Source organism: Sus scrofa, chromosome 12 (assembly GCF_054392235.1).
Source record: "Sus scrofa isolate SSC_HxYL_T2T_F1_AM1 chromosome 12, Sscrofa_HxYL_maternal_Yorkshire_Landrace_v2.0, whole genome shotgun sequence".
NCBI lineage: Eukaryota > Metazoa > Chordata > Mammalia > Artiodactyla > Suidae > Sus > Sus scrofa.
Window position 1 is genome coordinate 23,900,925 of NC_139394.1, and position 17,800 is coordinate 23,918,724.

At 61.2% G+C, this 17,800-nt stretch overlaps 1 protein-coding gene across 1 annotated transcript in view; it reads right to left on the minus strand.

The window, feature by feature from the left end:
- The window catches only part of ARHGAP23 (Rho GTPase activating protein 23), a 62,074-nt gene extending 44,475 nt beyond the window's left edge, over positions 1 to 17,599 (minus strand). The window contains 11 exon segments of the mRNA XM_084984509.1: positions 435 to 492; positions 649 to 760; positions 989 to 1,144; positions 3,769 to 4,933; positions 7,848 to 7,902; positions 8,056 to 8,134; positions 8,336 to 8,431; positions 9,858 to 9,885; positions 12,676 to 12,837; positions 17,053 to 17,496; positions 17,498 to 17,599. Coding sequence (XP_084840635.1) covers positions 435 to 492; positions 649 to 760; positions 989 to 1,144; positions 3,769 to 4,933; positions 7,848 to 7,902; positions 8,056 to 8,134; positions 8,336 to 8,431; positions 9,858 to 9,885; positions 12,676 to 12,837; positions 17,053 to 17,496; positions 17,498 to 17,584 — 2,442 coding nt within the window. The 5' untranslated portion in view covers positions 17,585 to 17,599.
- Between the last annotated feature and the right edge of the window lie 201 nt (positions 17,600 to 17,800).

The following is a 17,800-nucleotide window of genomic DNA, read 5'->3' on the forward strand; positions in this document are numbered from 1 at the left end:
ATTAGACCCCTAGCCTGGGAACCTCCATATGCCGCGGGTGCAGCCCTAGAAAAGACAACAAAAAAAAAAAAAAAAAAAGAAGAAGAAGAAATAAAGGCTGAAATTTCAGGGGAGTCCTAAGAAATCTGAAGAAAGTGAAAAAGTGGGTCAGGTGGCTATGGCAGGGTCATGGAAGACGGTGGGGGGCAGAGGCAGGACAGTGCAAAGGCCCTGGGAGGGAGGGCTCAGTGTCTCTAGGTGATGACAGAGCCCGGGGAAGAAGGTGGGTCACCTGGTTGACATTCGGGGAGTGTGGGGATGACCCAAGGGAGAAAGGGGAAGATGAGCTGGAACGGCCCATTTCAGATCATAGAAGTCACAGGCCACGTCCAAGGCCAAGGCCGGGCCCCTCCTTAGCTCTCTGACCCCCTCGCCTGCACACACGTACCACTCACCCCATCAGTGAAGAAGCTTCGAAGCATCCGCAGGCTGGGTACGCGGTTCGGCAGGCGCCTGGGGAGTGAGGACCGAGGGTGAGGGGTGCGGGAAGCCCAGCCAGGGCCTCCCCGGCGCCCCCAAGGCTCAAAGGCCCTGGGGGGGAGGAAGCATGCTGCCCCCGTGTGTGGAGGACCCCAGGGCCGGGAGCCCCGCCACGGCCCCCTTGCTCACCGCAGAGCCCGGCCCTCGTCCCGGAAGGTGTTGAGCCCGTCGTCGCAGGACTTGGAGCGCTCCGTGGTGATGGCCAGCAGGTAGGAGGAGCGGCGGCCGGCCTTGATGCTGCCTGCGAAGCCAGCCACAGGGGGTCCCAGGGTCAGCGGGGCAGCAGGCAGGGGGCTTCCCAGGAGCCCTCCCATCCAGGCAGGGCCGGGAGGGGACTCTCCCCCCGGGGCCCCAGGAGGAGCAGAAGCCAGGCGGAAGAGGCCAGACATCAGGCAGCGGGCCCAGCAGGGACCCAGCGGACCAGGCAGCAAGGGATCGGGGTGGGGCTGGGGTTGCGGGAAGCACTCACTGCAGTCCTGGGAGTAATGGCGGCCGAGGGCAAAGGTGAAGGTTGGGGAGGATGGGCTGGTGCCCAGGACGGGGGCTGAGTTCATGGCGCTGGAGACCACAGCAGAAGCAGGGACATGCTTGGCTTGGAGGTCGATGCTGGGGCTGGTGGGCTCGTCTGCGAGAGCAGAGGGAGTGGTGGGTGAAGGCACCAGAAGGTTGAACCTGTCTGCTACCCCCCAGCCCCACGTTCACATCCGAGGAACCACAGTCCTGAGGCTCCAAAAGCCCTCCAAGGCCCTGCAGGGAACCGACCCACCAAACCCACATGGAAGCTGAGCCCCATCACACTTGAGGGCACCCAGGAGTGGGGTTGGAGCCACCCACCCTAGACCTGGCTCCTGAGGGCCCCACCAGACTGAAGGCTCTCTGAGGCCATGGACTGTGCTTCTCCCATCAGACCGGGAGTTTTTTTGTTTTGTTTTGCCTTTTTTTTTTTTTTTTTTTTTTTTGTCTTTTTGCCATTTCTTGGGCCGCTCCTGCGGCATATGGAGGTTCCCAGGCTAAGGGTCGAATCGGAGCTGTAGCTGCCAGTCTATGCCAGAGCCACAGCAACGCGGGATCTGAGCCGTATCTGCAACCTACACCACAGCTCACGGCAACGCCGGATCGTTAACCCACTGAGCAAGGGCAGGGACCGAACCTGCAACCTCATGGTTCCTAGTCAGATTCGTTAACCACTATGCCACGACAGGAACTCCTCGTTTTTTGTCTTTTGTCTTTTGAGGGCTGCACCCACGACATATGGAAGTTCCCAGGCTAGGGATCTAATGGGAGCTACAGCTGCCAGCCTACGCCAGAGCCACAGCAACACCGGACCCTCAACCCACCAAGCGAGGCCAGGGATCGAACCCACAACCTCATAGTTCCTAGTGGGATTCATTTCTGCTGCACTGCAATGGGAACTCCTCGGAGCTTCTTTTTTAAATTTTTATTTTATTTTTTTATTTTTTTTGCTTTTTAGGGCCACACCCACAGCACAAGGAAGTTCCCAGGCTAGGGGTCTAACCAGAGCTGTAGCTGCCAGCCTACGCCACAGCCACAGCCACGTGGGATCCAAGCTGTGTCTGTGACCTATACCACAGCTCATGGCACTGCCAGATCCTTAACCCCCTGAGCGAGGCCAGGGATGGAACCCACATCCTCATGGATATTAGTCAGATTCATTTCAGCTGGGCCACAACAGGAACTCCCAGACTGGGAGCTTCTTGAGGTTAAAAGGACCATCTCCCCCATCAGCTGGTGAGTGCCTCGTCTCCGCCTCAGACTGGAAGTCCCCTGAAACTGTAGACTACCTCGTGCCCTCAGATCTGGTGCTGACTAAGACAAAAGGCTGGGCCTGCCCTGTTCGTCTGAGGCTGCCTGGGGGAGGCCAGGGCTGTGCCTCCCCTCCTGGCCAGGCCTCTTCTCCTTCACTCCCTTGGCTGCCCGAGGGTGAGCTCACTACTCTCAGCTCGTTACCATCTCTGGGCTCCCGGCTCCCAGTCCCAAGATCTTGCACCCCAGCCTTCCTCCCAAGCCCCCAGACCCAGCCCAGCGCATCCTGCTCCCTCATGAGCGCCTCTTATTCAGCAAACCGGAAACTTTTCCTGCCTCGCTCCCTCTCTTCCCCAGTTTGGAGTCAGGGCACCACCCTCCAGCGAGGCCAGAAACCCGGGAAGCTCCCACCTCGCCACTCTCTCATCTCTCCGTTACCCAACATCTCATCTCAAGGCAGCACACTGTCAGTGTTCCCTCTGCTCTCAGAATAAAGCCCAAACCCGCCAGCGACTGACAAGGCCCCTCCAGACCTTCCCCGTGACCTGGAAGGGCATCCCACCTCTCACGCCAGGGTCTTTGCATAGTCTATCCTCTCTTCCTGAATATTCTTCCTCTGATTAACTCTTCAAGTTGTAGCCGAAATCTTCCTCCAAGATTCTCTCCTTGGCCACCACGCCCCAGTCTGGCTGTAGCCCTTCTGTCTTGTAGAGCTGCCTGTATGCCTATCACGCACCCATCCAACTGCACTGTTTTTTGTTTTTTTTTTTTTTGTTTTTCCTTGCTTTTTACGGCTGCACATGTGGCACATGGAGGTTCCCAGGCTAAGGGTCCAATTGGGGCTGCAACTGCCAGCCTACACCACAGCCACAGCAACGCAGGATCCGAGCCGCGTCTGCAACCTACGCCACAGCTCATGGCAACGCCGGATCCTTAACCCACTGAGTGAGGCCAGGGATCGAACCCGAATCCTCATGGATAATAGTCGGGTTCATTACTGCTGAGCAGGGATGGGAGCTCCCAACTGGACTGTTCTTGTCTGATTGTCTGTCCCCACGGTTGGACCTCACACTCCAGGAGAGCATGGAGCCTAGCACAGGGCGTGACACAAATCTGGGAGGGATGGAGGGATGGAGGGTGGATGGAAAGAACAAAGGGTGAAAAGAACAAAGAAAGGATAGAAGAAGAAAGAATGGAAGGATGGAAGGAAGGATGAAAGGAAGGAGGGAGGGAAGCATGGAAGGAAAGGGGGGAAGGAGGGAGAGGGGAAGTCAGGGGGATGGAAAGAAGGTTGGAAGGTAAACGAATGGAAGGATGGAGGGAGACAGCAGGATGGATGGATGGATGGACAGATGAACGGACAAAGAAACGAGCTGATCCCATCAGTACCCCACCCAGAATTCCACCCACAGCGGTGGGTGGGTGGAGTACAACCAGGCACAGAAACCCAAGTCTCCCAAGACAGCCACCCGCACTGTCACTCACCAATGAAGGGAATGGAAGCCAAAGAGTCTTCGGTAGCGGCCAAAGGGGCCACCTTCCTGCCCAGGCGTTCCCCTCGCCCACTGGCCTCTGGCTCTGGGGACTCGTCACCAAACCCAAGGTTCATCTGTCTTGCAGGGGGCAGCTGGACCTTGCGGCCCGTCGGCGGCTTCTGCCTCAGGACCACTTCGTCACGGCGATCCTCGACGGGAGGCTCCAGGGCCCGGGGGCTGGGCTCTGGCCGGACGGCCCTTGGTGGTTCAGAGGCCTCCGGTGGGAACGGGGCCGGGGACTGGGCCAAGTTGAAGGTGGGCAGCCCCCCAAAGGGTGAGTCCCGGAAGGACAGTGCATGCAGGAGGCCAGTCCGGCGCTGGAATGATGGGCTGTAGCTCCGGTACCCGATGTACCCGATATCGTCCAGGCCCTGCAGGCCAGGCGGGGGTGGGGCCTGGGGCCCGGGCAGGTCCCTGGGTGGGCAGGCGGGGGTGCGGGCAGATGGACGCTGGGAAGCCCAGCCGCAGCGCTCCAAGCGGGGTGACACCAGTGCCCCTGGCCCCAGCGCCTCGGCTGAGCGGGTGGCCCGGCTCAGGTAGTCATCCGAGCGAGCGCGGTGCCAGCCCTCCTGGCCCAGCTGGCTCAAGGCACCCTGGGAGGTGGAGCAGGGCCACGGGCGGTGGGCAGTCACATCCTCCAGCCGGTCCTGGGAGGCACTGCGAGCCCGAGGAGGCATGGCAGGGCACCGTCTCTCCCCCGCCCTGCGGGGTACCTGGTTCGACAGCCAGTGTGACAAAGCCTGCTGGCACTCCAGTCTGCTGGGAGGCGCCCGGCTGCCAGGCTCCGGGAAGGCACGAGGCGTCCGGGGCTCCGAAGGGAGGCGGGGGAAGGCACCAGGGCTGGGTCGGGGCTGGCTCATCCCCAAGGAAGGGCTGTCCAGACGGGTGCGGGTGGCAGATGGGATGCGGGGCCCCGGGTCACTCCAGGCAGCAGGACTCCGGGGGTCACTGGGCAGGGCTGAGAGTGGCTCAGGCACCATAGTGGCCCAGGTGGAGACCCGGGCTGGTGGGGCGTAGGTCTTTCGGGGGTAGCAGATCGGGGGTGGCTCTGGGATGCTTCGGGCCTCTCCAGAATATGGCTCGTTCCCCTTCAGGTAGGCGTCCTGGGAGTAGGCCTGGCCGGGGACACAGAAGCAGGTGAGCGGGGCTGAACAGGCCCCAGAGGCAGGGCTGCAGCAGCCCTGGGAAGTCAAGACCCCCCAGAGAAGGGGACAGAAGGGGGGCCCTGAGAGGGGAGGTGAAAGAGAACCGGGAGGGAGACAAAGAAATAAGCAGGCTTTGAGAGTCTTCACACACACACACAGAGTCACACACTCACTCAGGAAAGAGCCAGGAATTTTCTAAGACTTATGACAAGGACTGCCTTTAGCCACAAATATTCCGACATCTGTTTTCTGGGGTCCTCCCCCCACGCTGGCCTCAGCTGCCTCCCTGCTTCCTCATGCCCACCGGTGCCCAAAGACACTCGGGCGGAGCTGGGAGACCCCATCAGAGACCAGTCAGGTGGCAGATGACAGGGAAGGAAGCCGCCTAAGGGGTGTGACCCAGGTGGGGTGGGCTGGGGTGGGTGGAGGCGGGGGGGGGCGGGGGGGGGGCACAGCTGGGGCCACTCTGGTGAAGAGGGACTTGCCCGCCTCCCGCTCCTCTGGGCCAGGCTTGGGGGAGGGGCCGGGCCGACTGAGGAGCCTTGGGCCACCTTCTGCCACCCCAGGCCTGGAATTTGGCACTGGGAGCTGAGGCTGACGCTGCATTGCTGAGGACTGACAGACCCGGCGCCCAGGCCGGGCCAAAAAAGGAGGCAGCCCCCAGGGACAGTGGCCTTGTGGCCCTGGCCTAGCCTGGCCCTTGATGGGTGGCCTGGGGGGCCTAGCTCAGGGGGAAGTATCACAGAGGGAGGGGAAACCAAACACACATCGCAAGGAGACACAGGAAAATACACACCCAGAGACACACTCACACACACACACAGAAACACAATGAGACAAACACACACAAATAACTACACCTCCAGTCTCAGGCACATCATGTGATGAGGATGCGCTAAACCACACCCCCGTACTCAGCCCCCTTCCGACCCACACGCCCCGGCCAGCGCCACTCACATACCTCTCCCTCCTGCCATCCTGCCGGCTCCCCCGACTCCCCGCATCACGGTGGTGGCGGCAGCATCCCGGCCCCGCCTCCACCCGCCCCCCGCCCTCCGCGAAGCCCCACTGACCCCGGTGCCGGCCCTGGCCTCCGAACCCCTGGTCTGCCCTCCCTCCCTGCGGCTGCCCTCGGCCCCCACCGGCTCTCTCTCGCTGGCGGGAGGAGGAGGGAGGGGTGGATGGGTGTGGAGGGGCCTCGCCGCGTCGGCGGTGGCGTCAGCAGCTGCCGCGGCCCCATTGGCCTCCAGCCTTGGCTCCCAACCACAGGAATGCCTGGGCCCCACCCTCTGGCCAGCCGGGGAGGGGGGGGGCCAGCGCAGGCCCCCAGATGCTGACATCTGGGGCTGCCTGCCCACCCGAGTCGGGGCAGCCCGCGCTCAAGGCTGCAGCCCCACCCTACCCCCCTCCGAAGGGAGAGAGCGACGCCCTAGGTCCCGCCCTGTCACCCGCCCCCGCCCCAGCGTGCCTCCCTCAGTCTGGGAAAGGGTGTGCAGGCGGGGTCTTTGAGACTTGGGGAGAGCCATCCACCTCTCTGGGGCCCCTGCCTGCCGCCCCCTCCCCAGGAAGGACCAGGGGATAATGGAGGTCACCAGGGTGGAGGTTCCCAGCAAGGCAGAGTGCCAAGCATGGCACTGTGATTACCAGCAGTTATGAGAGCACATCCAGGGCAGAAGCCAGCCCGGCAGCTCCCAGGGCCTCCCAGGCTTGGCCCTCAGCCCTCTCCTGGGGGGCAGTGACCTTGGGGGCAAGCAAGCTGGCATCTGGCTGGCACTCCTAAGACTAGGGAACTGGGCAGAGAGGACTGCCCTGGGCTCTGGGTCAGAGATGGGGGGGAACAGAGAGAGAGGCCGCACGTGCACGTGTGTGCGTGTGCGTGTATGTGTCTGCCTGTGGGCATGCGCACAGAGAGTGCAGAGTAAACGGGTCCACCTGTGAGTGCAGGGCTGCTGCGGGCCACGTCTGTACCTGCACTGTGGGCTGAAGGCCGAGTTCTAGGCATTTGCACTGCGCGTCGTGATTGCGTAAGTGTGGGTTGTTGTGACACGGGTGGGCACGCACGCCCGTGTTGGGATGAGGCAGGCTGTGATGTTTGTGGGCATACGTGTTGGGACGACAGGAAGCACTTGGGCTGTCATGAGTGTTTGTGCTGTGGTGAGAAGTTCGAGGGTGTGTGCTGCGACCCACTCGGTGTGGTGTCGTGGGGATCTGAGACGTCGAGGCATGTGTGATGGGCTGTGAGGTTTCATGTGAGGTCCTGGGTGCCTGTGGGCAGTACTGCGGGGTGGTGTGTACCGTGACAAGTGCCTGGTGGGGAGTGTCTGGCGTGGAGTGTACGTTACCACCGTGGTGTACAGCGTGCTAAATGAAGGGTGGGGCTGTGTTGTGTGGCTGTGTTTCTAGTGTGTTCTACTTATGTATCAAGAGTTGCAGGGTATGGTGTGTGAATGGAAGCATACGACAGTGGGGTGAAGTGTGGTGTGTGTGTGTGTGGGGGGGACCCATCTACAGGAGGCATGCTCCCTGGGCCCAGGCAGGGAGGGGGGCGGGGAACAGGCATCTCACAGGAGCCACAGGAACGTGCCAGTGTGGCAGGGCCCGCTGGGCCACCCTCCTTCCAGATACCCTGGCAGGAATCCTGCCGGCCAAGGCCAGCGCCTCCCCCTCTCGCGCACAGTTCGGCCTTGAATGAAGCAACAAGCAGTCCCAGCCCCGGGTTCGGGTCTGACAAGCTCAATCAGGCAGTGCCAGGCTGGGGCTGCCCCCTACACTCTCTGCTCTGCCTCCCAGAGGGACCGGCGCAGAAGGGAGGCCCAAGGAGAAGGGATGTATCCTGCCCCCGGCACCCAGGGTCCTTCACCTCAGACAGCAGGGCGGGACTCACCAGCTGGAGGATGTCCTCGTCCTTGGGCATGATGGAGAGTTCCAGAGTATCATCGCTACAGAGACAGGGCAGGGGGTCAGGCCAGGCTGAGGCAACAGGGTCTGGGAGAACAGGGATCCTGGTCGCCAGGGCACCACCAGGGCCAAGGAGGTGGGGGGGGAGTGGGCGGGGGGGGTGGCTTATGGGAGAAGAGAGGCAGGGCGCTCACCTATTCTGGATCAGAGCTATGACCTGGGAGTAGGTCTTCCCAATGACGCTCTCCCCATTCACTTTCACCAGTCGGTCACCTGGGGACAAGGGGCAGGGCCCCAGGTGAGCAGGCCAAAGGGTGTCCATGGCCCCATCTGAGAGCCCCTGAACCACATATGGGTGACAATGGGGGACAGGAACCTCCCCAACACCTGGATCCCAGAACTCCCTCCTGGCCGGAGGGTGGGGAGAAGAGACCCAGAGGGGTGCGGATGAGCCAGGTAACTGGGACAGCTCACCTGTGCGAAGCCCCGCCCTATGGGCAGGGCCATCGTCCTTCACATTCTTGACAAAGATGGTGTCCATGGGCTCCAGGCGGTGCCGGGGGGAGGGTCCTGGTGAGCAGCAGCCAGGTTAGCTGGGGGTGGCGGCTGAAGGTCACACCCATGCACAGCTACACACACAGGGGACACACACTCAGAGAATGACCATACTCACATGGACACAAACACAGACCCACACATCCACAGGGACACGGATGCACAGGATCAGACCACAGGACACACTGCTGGGAGAATGAACGCCTCTAGAGACACACAGAGTCACTCCTTAAATGGCTCTTTCATCCCAACACTGTGCTAGAAAGTAGATGATAACGTGATGGAAATAATGTGAGAAAAAGAATGTATGCATATGTATATATGACTGGGTCACTCTGCTGTACAGCAGAAATTGAAAGAACATTGTAAATCAACTGTAATAGAAAAAATACAAATCTTACTCAGAAAAAGAAAGTAGATGACAAAGGGTGGACAGACGTGGCCCTTGCCCTTCCCACACTCAATGTCCAGTGGGACAGACAGACACGTGCATGCGCACGCGGGCGCGCGCGCGCGCGCACACACACACACACACACACACACACACACACACGCCCATCATAAGACAAAGGAAGGGTGTCATAAGAGATACACAGCAGGGAGAGCCACCTGCATGCACAGAGAATGTCCACACCCAGACCAGGGAGAGCCGGGCGAGGTGCTGAAACTCACAGCCAACACCCGCATCTCCCACCCCACCCCGCTCCCCAGGGTCGGGGGCTTCAAGCAGAGGCCTGAGGATCCCGGGACAGGGACTCATCCCCAGAGGACATCACGTTATGCCTCAGCAATATCCTCTGCCACTAACTGTCCCATCAGAGAAACGGGCCTGCTCTAGGTCAGCGGGCTCCTTCCCCACCGCAGGCCTCTGCCACCGGGACTCAGGAGGACAGTGTCCCCGTGGTTGTTCAGCAGAAGCCCCGGTGGCAGAGAAGGAAGTCTGCCTGTTTAAGGGGTTCTGCCTTTGAATACCCCAGGGAGCCTGGGTGCCGGTAAGGGGCCATTTGGAGGGCCAGGGTGACAGCCAGGGGACTAAGGCTCATATCTGAAAAGAGAAAGACCTCAGGGCTCCTCCCTATGCCCTGAGAACCCCAGTGTCTCTGTCCCCAAGGAAAACCCCTGATAGCAGCACTCTACTTCCAGCTCCCAGGGCCCTGTGGGCCCTGCCTCTGCCTCAGTCAAGGCTGGGAGGAACTCCAGGGCGGGGACCGGGGCTCAGAGACCCATCTGCTCCCCAGAACGCCACCCCCAGCACAGAATGGACAGGCCCGAAGGGAGATACATGTGAGAAAAGGGAGGAGAAAGAGCGAGAGCAGATGTCCAATGAGCAAAGGCAGGAATGGCAGTCAAGGGTGGGGGCGCAGCAGAATCCAGGCTGCCTTGGGGGACAGGGAGAGACACAGGCTGGAGGACCAGTCCCCGGCCCCCGGCCACTCCTTACCTCCTCCTCGGCCTCCATTTTCTTCCTCCTGTGGGGGGGACAGAGGCGGGTGTGGGCCCTCAGCAGCACAGGGGGAGGCCCGGCTCCACCTGGGCGGGCCCCTCAATGCTCCCTGCCCAGCAGCCTCCCCTCTTATCATCCTTCAACGAGCCCAGCAGCCAGAGGGGGCAGAGGGCTGTCCTCAGGGAGGTCACGTCCCAGGCAATCTCCCCCAGTAGCAGAAGCCCTCTCTTACACCTGCTGCTCCTATTGCATCAGCGTCTCCGCCATCCGAAAGCCCCCCATCCAAGGGGGGGACCCATCACCCATCCCTTGGGGAGCTCAAAGCCAGACAGAGGAGGGACCAAACACTAACAGGCAGACAGGACCCAGGCAGACACTGATAAGCAGGCGTGACAAGTGTAAACAACGGCTATCAGCTCTTAGAGAATGGGAGGGAAGGCCTGATTAGTGTCCCTCTGCGGGAAGATTTTTTTTTTGCTTTTTTTTAGGGCTGTACCTGCAGCATATGGACGTTCCCAGGCTAGGGGTCGAATCAGAGCTACAGCTGCTGGCCTACGCCACAGCCACAGCAATGCCAGATCTGAGCCTCGTCTGCGACCTACACCACAGCTCACGGCAATGCTAGATCTTTTAACCCACTGAGGGAGGCCAGGGATCAAACCCGCATCCTCCTGGATACTAGTTGGGTTTGTTTCCACTGAGCCACAACAGGAACCCCTGGGGGAGAGGGTTTTAGGGCAAGTGTGAGGACGGCTGGGAGACGGCATTCTGGGTGAGGCGACTGGCATGTGCAGGCACTCCGTGGCAGAAATAGGACTCGATCAGCTGAGCTGAAGGTGAAAGACACTCCACACTAGCAAGTGATGGGAGTCAGACTAAAGTTCTCAGGTTGAAAGGAGAGAGAGAGGGAGCCAGCAAAGCTTCTCGAGTGGGAGAGAGTAGATGTGAAAATACTTCTGGCATCTAGGTGCAGGGCTAATAGAATCGAGGAGACCCAATGGGGAGGCCTCTGGGATCATCCTGCTGAGTGGGGGGAAGGGCACTAGACGTGGGGAGGAGAGAGGAGCAAGGACAAGAGAAGTCAGACAGGACGGGCCAGCAGGATGTGGTGGTTGAGAGCTGCCTCGGACCTTTGGGGTCATTCAGACTAATCTTTTCCATGGATGATCTAGCCGTTTTACAGATGACAGGCCGTGACTTTTCCAGGACCACTCAGAGACAGGAGAGGAGCCAGGGCCAGAACCCAGGAGGCTTGGGCGGCCCAGCCAGGACAGGAAGGCCGCTGGGCTCTGCTGGAGAGCAGTCCCTCTGCCCCTGCCCTCCTGTGCAGGGAGCGTGCCCGCTGATGTGAGCTGACAGCACAGTGAGCGGGTGGCAGAGGCAGATGGATGCATTTAGACGGGTGAGGTCCCTGCAGGCTCCCAGCCCTGGGCATGTTCCGGAAAGGGATGGAGCCCGTCCCTGGCTTGCCCTGCCCTGGGGTCTTCCAGCGCCCCGTGTGACGGAGGTCTCTCTGAAACAGGTCCCCTCCCCAGCCAGACCTCTCAGGCTGCTGCTGCAGAGTCACCCTCAGCAGGATCCCCTGAAGGAAGGTGGGAAGGAAGGACCAGAGGTTCCAGGGAACTGGGGTCGGGGGTTGGGGGGCTTGGGCATGGAGGTGCGGCCGCGCCCCTCCCCCACACTGTCAACCTCCACTTAGACCCTTAAGCAGCCAATGGGAAGAGTTTATGCAGGGGCCCCCAGACTCGGGCACACAGGGGTGAGAGCTGCACAGTGACACAGACACGTGCAGCATATCCTATACAGACACCTCGATGCACATGTCAAGAGGTACACGCCTGCATGCACATGACTAGCATACCATGCACGCACGTGTGCATACAAAGAGACACGTGCAGGCACACAGACACAGGCAGAGAAATCCAATGCCTTGGTCTTCAGGCAGCTGGGACTAAGCTCCCCGAGGGAGAGTCCCTCAACAGCTGTGCAGGCTGGTCCCAGCCCTGGGGGAGGGGAGAGACAGGTTCATGGACTCCAAGACAACTCTCTCCCCTCCTGCTGGGAGAGGGGGGAAGCTGGCCCTCCTGGGGAGCCCTGGTTCCTGCCTGGGCCCCCCTCCTGCCTTCCTGCACACATGCCTGCTTCACTGTCAGGGGCCCATTCCCCCCCCCCCCCTGCCACCCAGGCCACCCCTTGGCTTAGCCTGAGCAGCCTTAGTTCCTGGACTCAAGAACTTGATGTGAACATTAGGGCTGGAAGGATTCTCAGGGCTCAAAGAGATAAATGCCCTCAGGGGACAGCAGAAGAAGCGGAGCCCGGAGAGGGTTACACCACCCAAGATCCACAGCGAGTTAGGGGTTGTACCCGGACTGGAGCCCAGCTCTTCAGCCCAGCCCAAGGGCCCCCCTCCCCCCCGCCACCCCGGGCACGCGGCTGAGGCCAGGTGTGCGAGGGACAGACCCCACCCCAAGAGCTCAGGCTTTGGCAGGGGGTGCAATCCACCCAGCTCAGAAGTGGCCAGTGGACAAGGGGGCCCCAGAACTCCACCTCTCTGAGAGGTTGTTCACCTTCCAGAGGCTGAGAGTCCAGGCTGTGGGTGAGCATCCTGGCTCCCCCACCTCTAGCTCCTTGTCCTGAGCCATCCTTTTCCTGAGAAGGCTGAGCCCAGAACAGGCAGGGGGCTTACCCATAAGGGCTGCCCCTGCCTCTCTGTGACCCTCTTCCCCAGGCCACAGCGGCACTATGGAGGGCACAATACAGAGGGACCCCCCCCCAAGCTCCCTCAGGCCAGGCGGGCAGAGGCACAGGGCGGTACCTTCAGGCTGCAGTGCACGGCGGACTCAGGCGGGTACACGATGAAATGGCGCAGCGTGAAGCCAAAACCGTCCTGGAGGCTTTTGTGCAGCAGCAGCGTCCTCGGGCCCTGCCAGGGGAGGGGGCGCCCAGGAGAGCAGCCATCTCTGGGGCCCAGTGGCAGCTGCGGGAGCACAGGGAGCAAGGGTGAGAGGCCAGTGTGCATACCAGCCCAGAGGAACCCGAGAGGGACTCCTGGAACCCACAGACCCTCCTGTGCCCCTGACCCCCCCTTCTCCCCTCCTATCTCTCCCACCCTCATCAGCCTTCTTTTTTTTTTTCTGGAGGTTCCCAGGCTAGCGGCTGAATTGGAGCTGCAGCTGCCGGCCTTCGCCAGAGCCACAGCAACACGGATCCGAGCCGCCTCTGCACAGCAACGCTGGATCCCCAACCCACTGAGTGAGGCCAGGGATCAAACCAGCATCCTCACGGATACTAGTCGGATTGATTCGTTTCTGCTGCGCCATAATGGGAACTCCCTCGTCATCAGCCTTCTTTCTTTCCTCAATCCCCTCCTGACATCTTTGTGTTTTGTTTGTCTTTTTACCTTTTCTAGGGCCGCTCCTGCGGCATATGGAGTTCCCAGGCTAGGGGTCTCATCGGAGCTGTAGCCACCGGTCTACACCAGAGCCACAACAACATGGGATCCGAGCTGCATCTGTGACCTACACCACAGCTCATGGCAACGCCGGATCCTTAACCCACTGAGCGAGGCCAGGGATTGAACCCGCAACCTCATGGTTCCTAGTCGGATTCGTTAACCACTGAGCCACAACGGAATCTCCTCCTCCTGACATTTTTGTGTCCAGGGAAATAACTGTGCAGTGAACCAGGTGCTTGTTGAGCTCAATTCAGCCAGTGCTCATGGACACGGTCTGCTGCCATCTACACTCATCCCTGTCTGCTGCACAACCTGAAACACACACACGTAGGCAGACACCGGCACCTCTATACACACCCACGCAGACAGAACCCACCACAAACACATGGACAAGCACACTTACATGCAAAGGTGCACAGACACACAGACATGCGCACCAAGCACACACCTATCGGGCTAACACACACATGCATCCTTTGGAGGCAGCAGTGGGAACAGATGGGGGACGAAGAACCACAAGGGAGTGGACCGGACATCAGACAACCGAAGGGACTGTGGCTCAGGACACAGCCCAGGGGCCTGGCTGGTTCACTGGAACTGAGGGGGGAACCGAGGGGAGGCAGGGGACACTCCGCTGCCCTCTGGCCGACCCACCCGCCCGGAATACTTGAGATTCCCCAAGACGACAGGGCCGAGGGTGTCGGAAGACAAGGGTTCCAGAGCACACAGGTCTGTTTCTGGGCGAGAGGGAGAAGAGGAGGATAGTGCCTGAGGGGATTCCCTTCAGATGCCCTGCTCGGACACAGAGAGGGAAAGTGGGTGACAGGAGGGTGTCAGAGAGATGGGTGCCTGGGGAGATTGGAGGAGATGGGCGCCAAAGGCAGGCTGCCTAGTGAAAAGCCAGAAGGGCTCTTTCGGGGGCTCCACCCCAATCTCAGGCAGCCTAACCTATGGAATATCCCTCATCCAAACCCCTCAGAGGGCAAGAATCCACCCCCACCCCGAAACAGCCTTACCCCCTCAGGCCTCCTTGGCACCAGGCTGGAGCCTTCCGCTGCAGGGAGAAAGATGCGGCTGGGTGCAGAGGGAAGTAGCCCAGCTGTTCTGGGGTGAGGAGCTCCCATTTCACCTGAAAGTTCCCCCTGCTTCCCCAGCACAAAGCTGCCCCTTAAATGTACTGATCTGAAGACAGAAGATGGTCCTGCAAGCATCCGCCCACCCTCCTGTTCACACATCTGGCAGGAGCGGATCCTGTGCCCAGCCCTAAGCTAGGGATTTGTGCGTGGCCTGGAAGGCTGGGCTGCATGGGCTGGGAGGTTTGGGGAGAAGATAGCCTTAAATCTCAGAAGCTTAAAGAAAAATGTGACAGAGGCAATAGGCTTGCTTCATACATTCTGAGAGGACACAGCCAGGTAGAAGATCCAGGGAGGCCGGGTGAGACTCTGGCCCCAGAGACCATTCTAACCACATGCATCTGGAAAGCTTCTCAGGCGAGGTTGTGAGCTCTCTGTCCTCACAGGGGTCCCAACAAAAGTTGGACGACCCCTCAGTCCAGGAGGCCTTAACCAGAGGTCCAGCGATGGCCCCTCAGCTCCCTCCGCTTGTGGCTACAGTCTGGGTGCTCCCGCCAGGCCCCATGGCCTCATGGGGGTCTGAGGAGTCCAGAGGAGAAAATTCTCTGGGAATTCTGCTGAGGTCTGAAATCCCCTGGATTTCCTATCTCTGCTGACCTGGCAAGGAACTGATCAGGGAGAGAAGAGGGCCTCCGGGGACCCTCCACTGCCCCCTCCTACCAGAAGCCCTGCTTCTCCCCGGCGTGGGCTGCCTCCCCTGCATGCCCTCCACCCGGGCTCTAGGCTGAGGCTGTTTGCAGGGCCTATTGTTTTGCTGGTGTCCTGGATTAAGGTTTAAGCCACCAGCTGCCCCAGTGACGAGAAGTGGCTGGGACAGGTCCCCGCACGCCCCCCACCCCTCCCCCAGCACACATCCTGCCTGGAACTGCCAGCTGCCTGGGGGTGCCACTCCTGAGGGAAGGGGGGCCTGCAATCCAGGGCAGTGGGCATGCCTTTCCCTCACAGGTCCCCTCCTCACCCAGGCACCACCGGCGCCCCCTCCCTTATCTCTGCCTCTCCCTTTCCTCTTTTCCTTCCTTCCAGCCTCCCTCCCCCCATCCCTGCCAACTAGGCTCCTGAGAATGTCAGTGTGGTAATCCCCCTGCCACAGCGACCACACCCCTGCCTGAACAGGAGACACCGCAGCCCCCACCAGTGGCCAGATTTGGCAGCGCCCCTGTGGGAAGTTCTTCCCTGGGTTTAGCCTCAATCCTTCACGCTATTATATATGCATGGATTTCTTCTCCTCTGCTCCCCTCAGATCCTGGACCACACTGGTTCTCAGTCTCATCTTGACGGGGAGGGAGGTAATAGATGCAGAAACAGAGAAGGAGCCAGCAATGGAATGGAAGGCGAGGAGATGGGGAAGGGGTACAGTTCACACACATCCCCTGGGTGTGAGGTCAGCACAGAGACAAGGCGGGAGAGAGAGGCTTGGGGGACACAGGGGTGTCACTGATTAATGCTCTCTGGCCCAGGTCTATTTCCAAACGCTCCCACCCTCATATGAGGAAAGAAAGAGACATCCAGGAGTTCCTGTCGTGGCTCAGTGGTTAACAAATCCAACTAGGAACCATGAGGTTGCAGGTTCGATCCCTGGCCTCGCTCAGTGGGTTAAGAATCCGGCGTTGCCATGAGCTGTGGTGTAGGTCGCAAATGTGGCTCGGATCCCTCATTGCTCTGGCTCTGGCGTAGCTACAACTCCCAATAGACCCCTAGCCCGGGAATCTCCATGTGCCATGGGTGCGGCCCTAGAAAAAGACAAAAAAAAAAAAAAAAAAAGAAAAGAAAGAAAGAAAGAGACATCCAAAAATACTAAGTGATGGTGGGAAAAGGACAGATGCCCCCAGAGCCACAAAGGAGATGGAGCTGGACACATGGTGGGTTGGCAACACCAGGAACTAGAACCCAGGAGTCCTGCTCCTCCCCTCCCCAGGAGCATAAAGAGGTCACTGCAGGGAGCATGGCATTCATGCTGGGCATGGTGCCCACTGTGACTCACACCCTACCAGCCTGGTCCATCCCGGACATCAGAAACTCTATCCCCACCCCCTCTCCAGCCCTGTCAGTCCTCATCCTGAGATCACTCACTACCTGCTGGGGCCCAGGCTGCCTCCTCAGCCTCCCTGACCCTCTTGAAAACCCTTGTGGGTCCCTGTGCCCAGGTCCCCTACAGGGAGGGCAGAGTGACGCCCCGCCTGCTCCATTAGTGGTACCCCTGTCTGCCTCTGACCCAGATCCAGTGCCGGCCCAAACTCTCCAGGATTCCATGCCCTGCATCTCTTCAAACAACCCTGGTCCCTTCCATCTTTCCATCGCCTGTAAGCCAAGAGGCTCAAGCCCACTGGAGGCCACCACCCAGACCAGGGCGGGGGGGGGGGGGAGGAGGTGTGTGTGCCATCCAGCACCCGTGGAAAAGCTCTCAGCCAGAACCCTGACGCCCTCACCTGCATCTCTTCCGCTCCTCACTCATTCCCTACTCCGGGGCATCGGTCCCGGAACACCGGACGCACACACCTCAAGGATCACAGGGAGTAGGTAACCGGGTCCCACCCATTCCGGCGAGGCCTACCCAGGGCCCTGCCCCTGACCCTGCCCCCGACCCCTCTGGCCCCGCGGGGCTCACCCTGGCCGGGCGCGGCCCGGGCGCTCGGCGGTCGCTGTGGCCGAGGCAGGGCAGCCAGAGGCAGCGCGGCTCCGGGGCGCTGCAGTCCACGCCGACGGCGCGCTCCCAGCGCCAGCCCCCGGCCCCCGCGCGCTCCACGCGCCACACGGCGCTGCCCACCAGCGCCGCGGCCGGCGGGGGCCCCGGGGCCCGGCCGCCGCCCCGGCCCCAGCGCGCCGAGGGCCGGGCTTCCGGAGCCGGGCGCGCCGCGCGGGGGCCAGCGGCCGCTCCTCGGCGCCCGGCGGGCGGCGTCCTCGGCCCCCGGGGCGGCGGGCGGACCCCGAGGGTCCCCGCCCGCCCCCCGGAGCCGCGGGCCCGGGGCCCGGGGGCCCCGAGGGGACGGACGGCCCGCGCGGACGGCGGCAGGACGGCTGCAGCGACTCCGCGCCTCCCGCGCCTCCCGGCCGAAGGCGCCCGAGCCCGGACACGCCGGCGAGTCGCACAGGGCAGACGCCTCCCCCTCCGGGGCGGCCCCTGTGCGCGGCCGCCCCATCCCACATACTCACACACCCACACACCAGAGGCCCTGCACAGCGCCCCCGCAGTCACAACTGCACACCCCGTACAGGCGGGCAGGGCCCCCCCACCCCCCGAACTCACACAAAACTCACTGCACCCGCCCGCGCACGGTGCACTCTTTCCAGGCCAAAGCTCATCCAGCTTCCTGCGCCCCAGAGAAAATACACGTTCCAGGGCACCCGTGTAAATG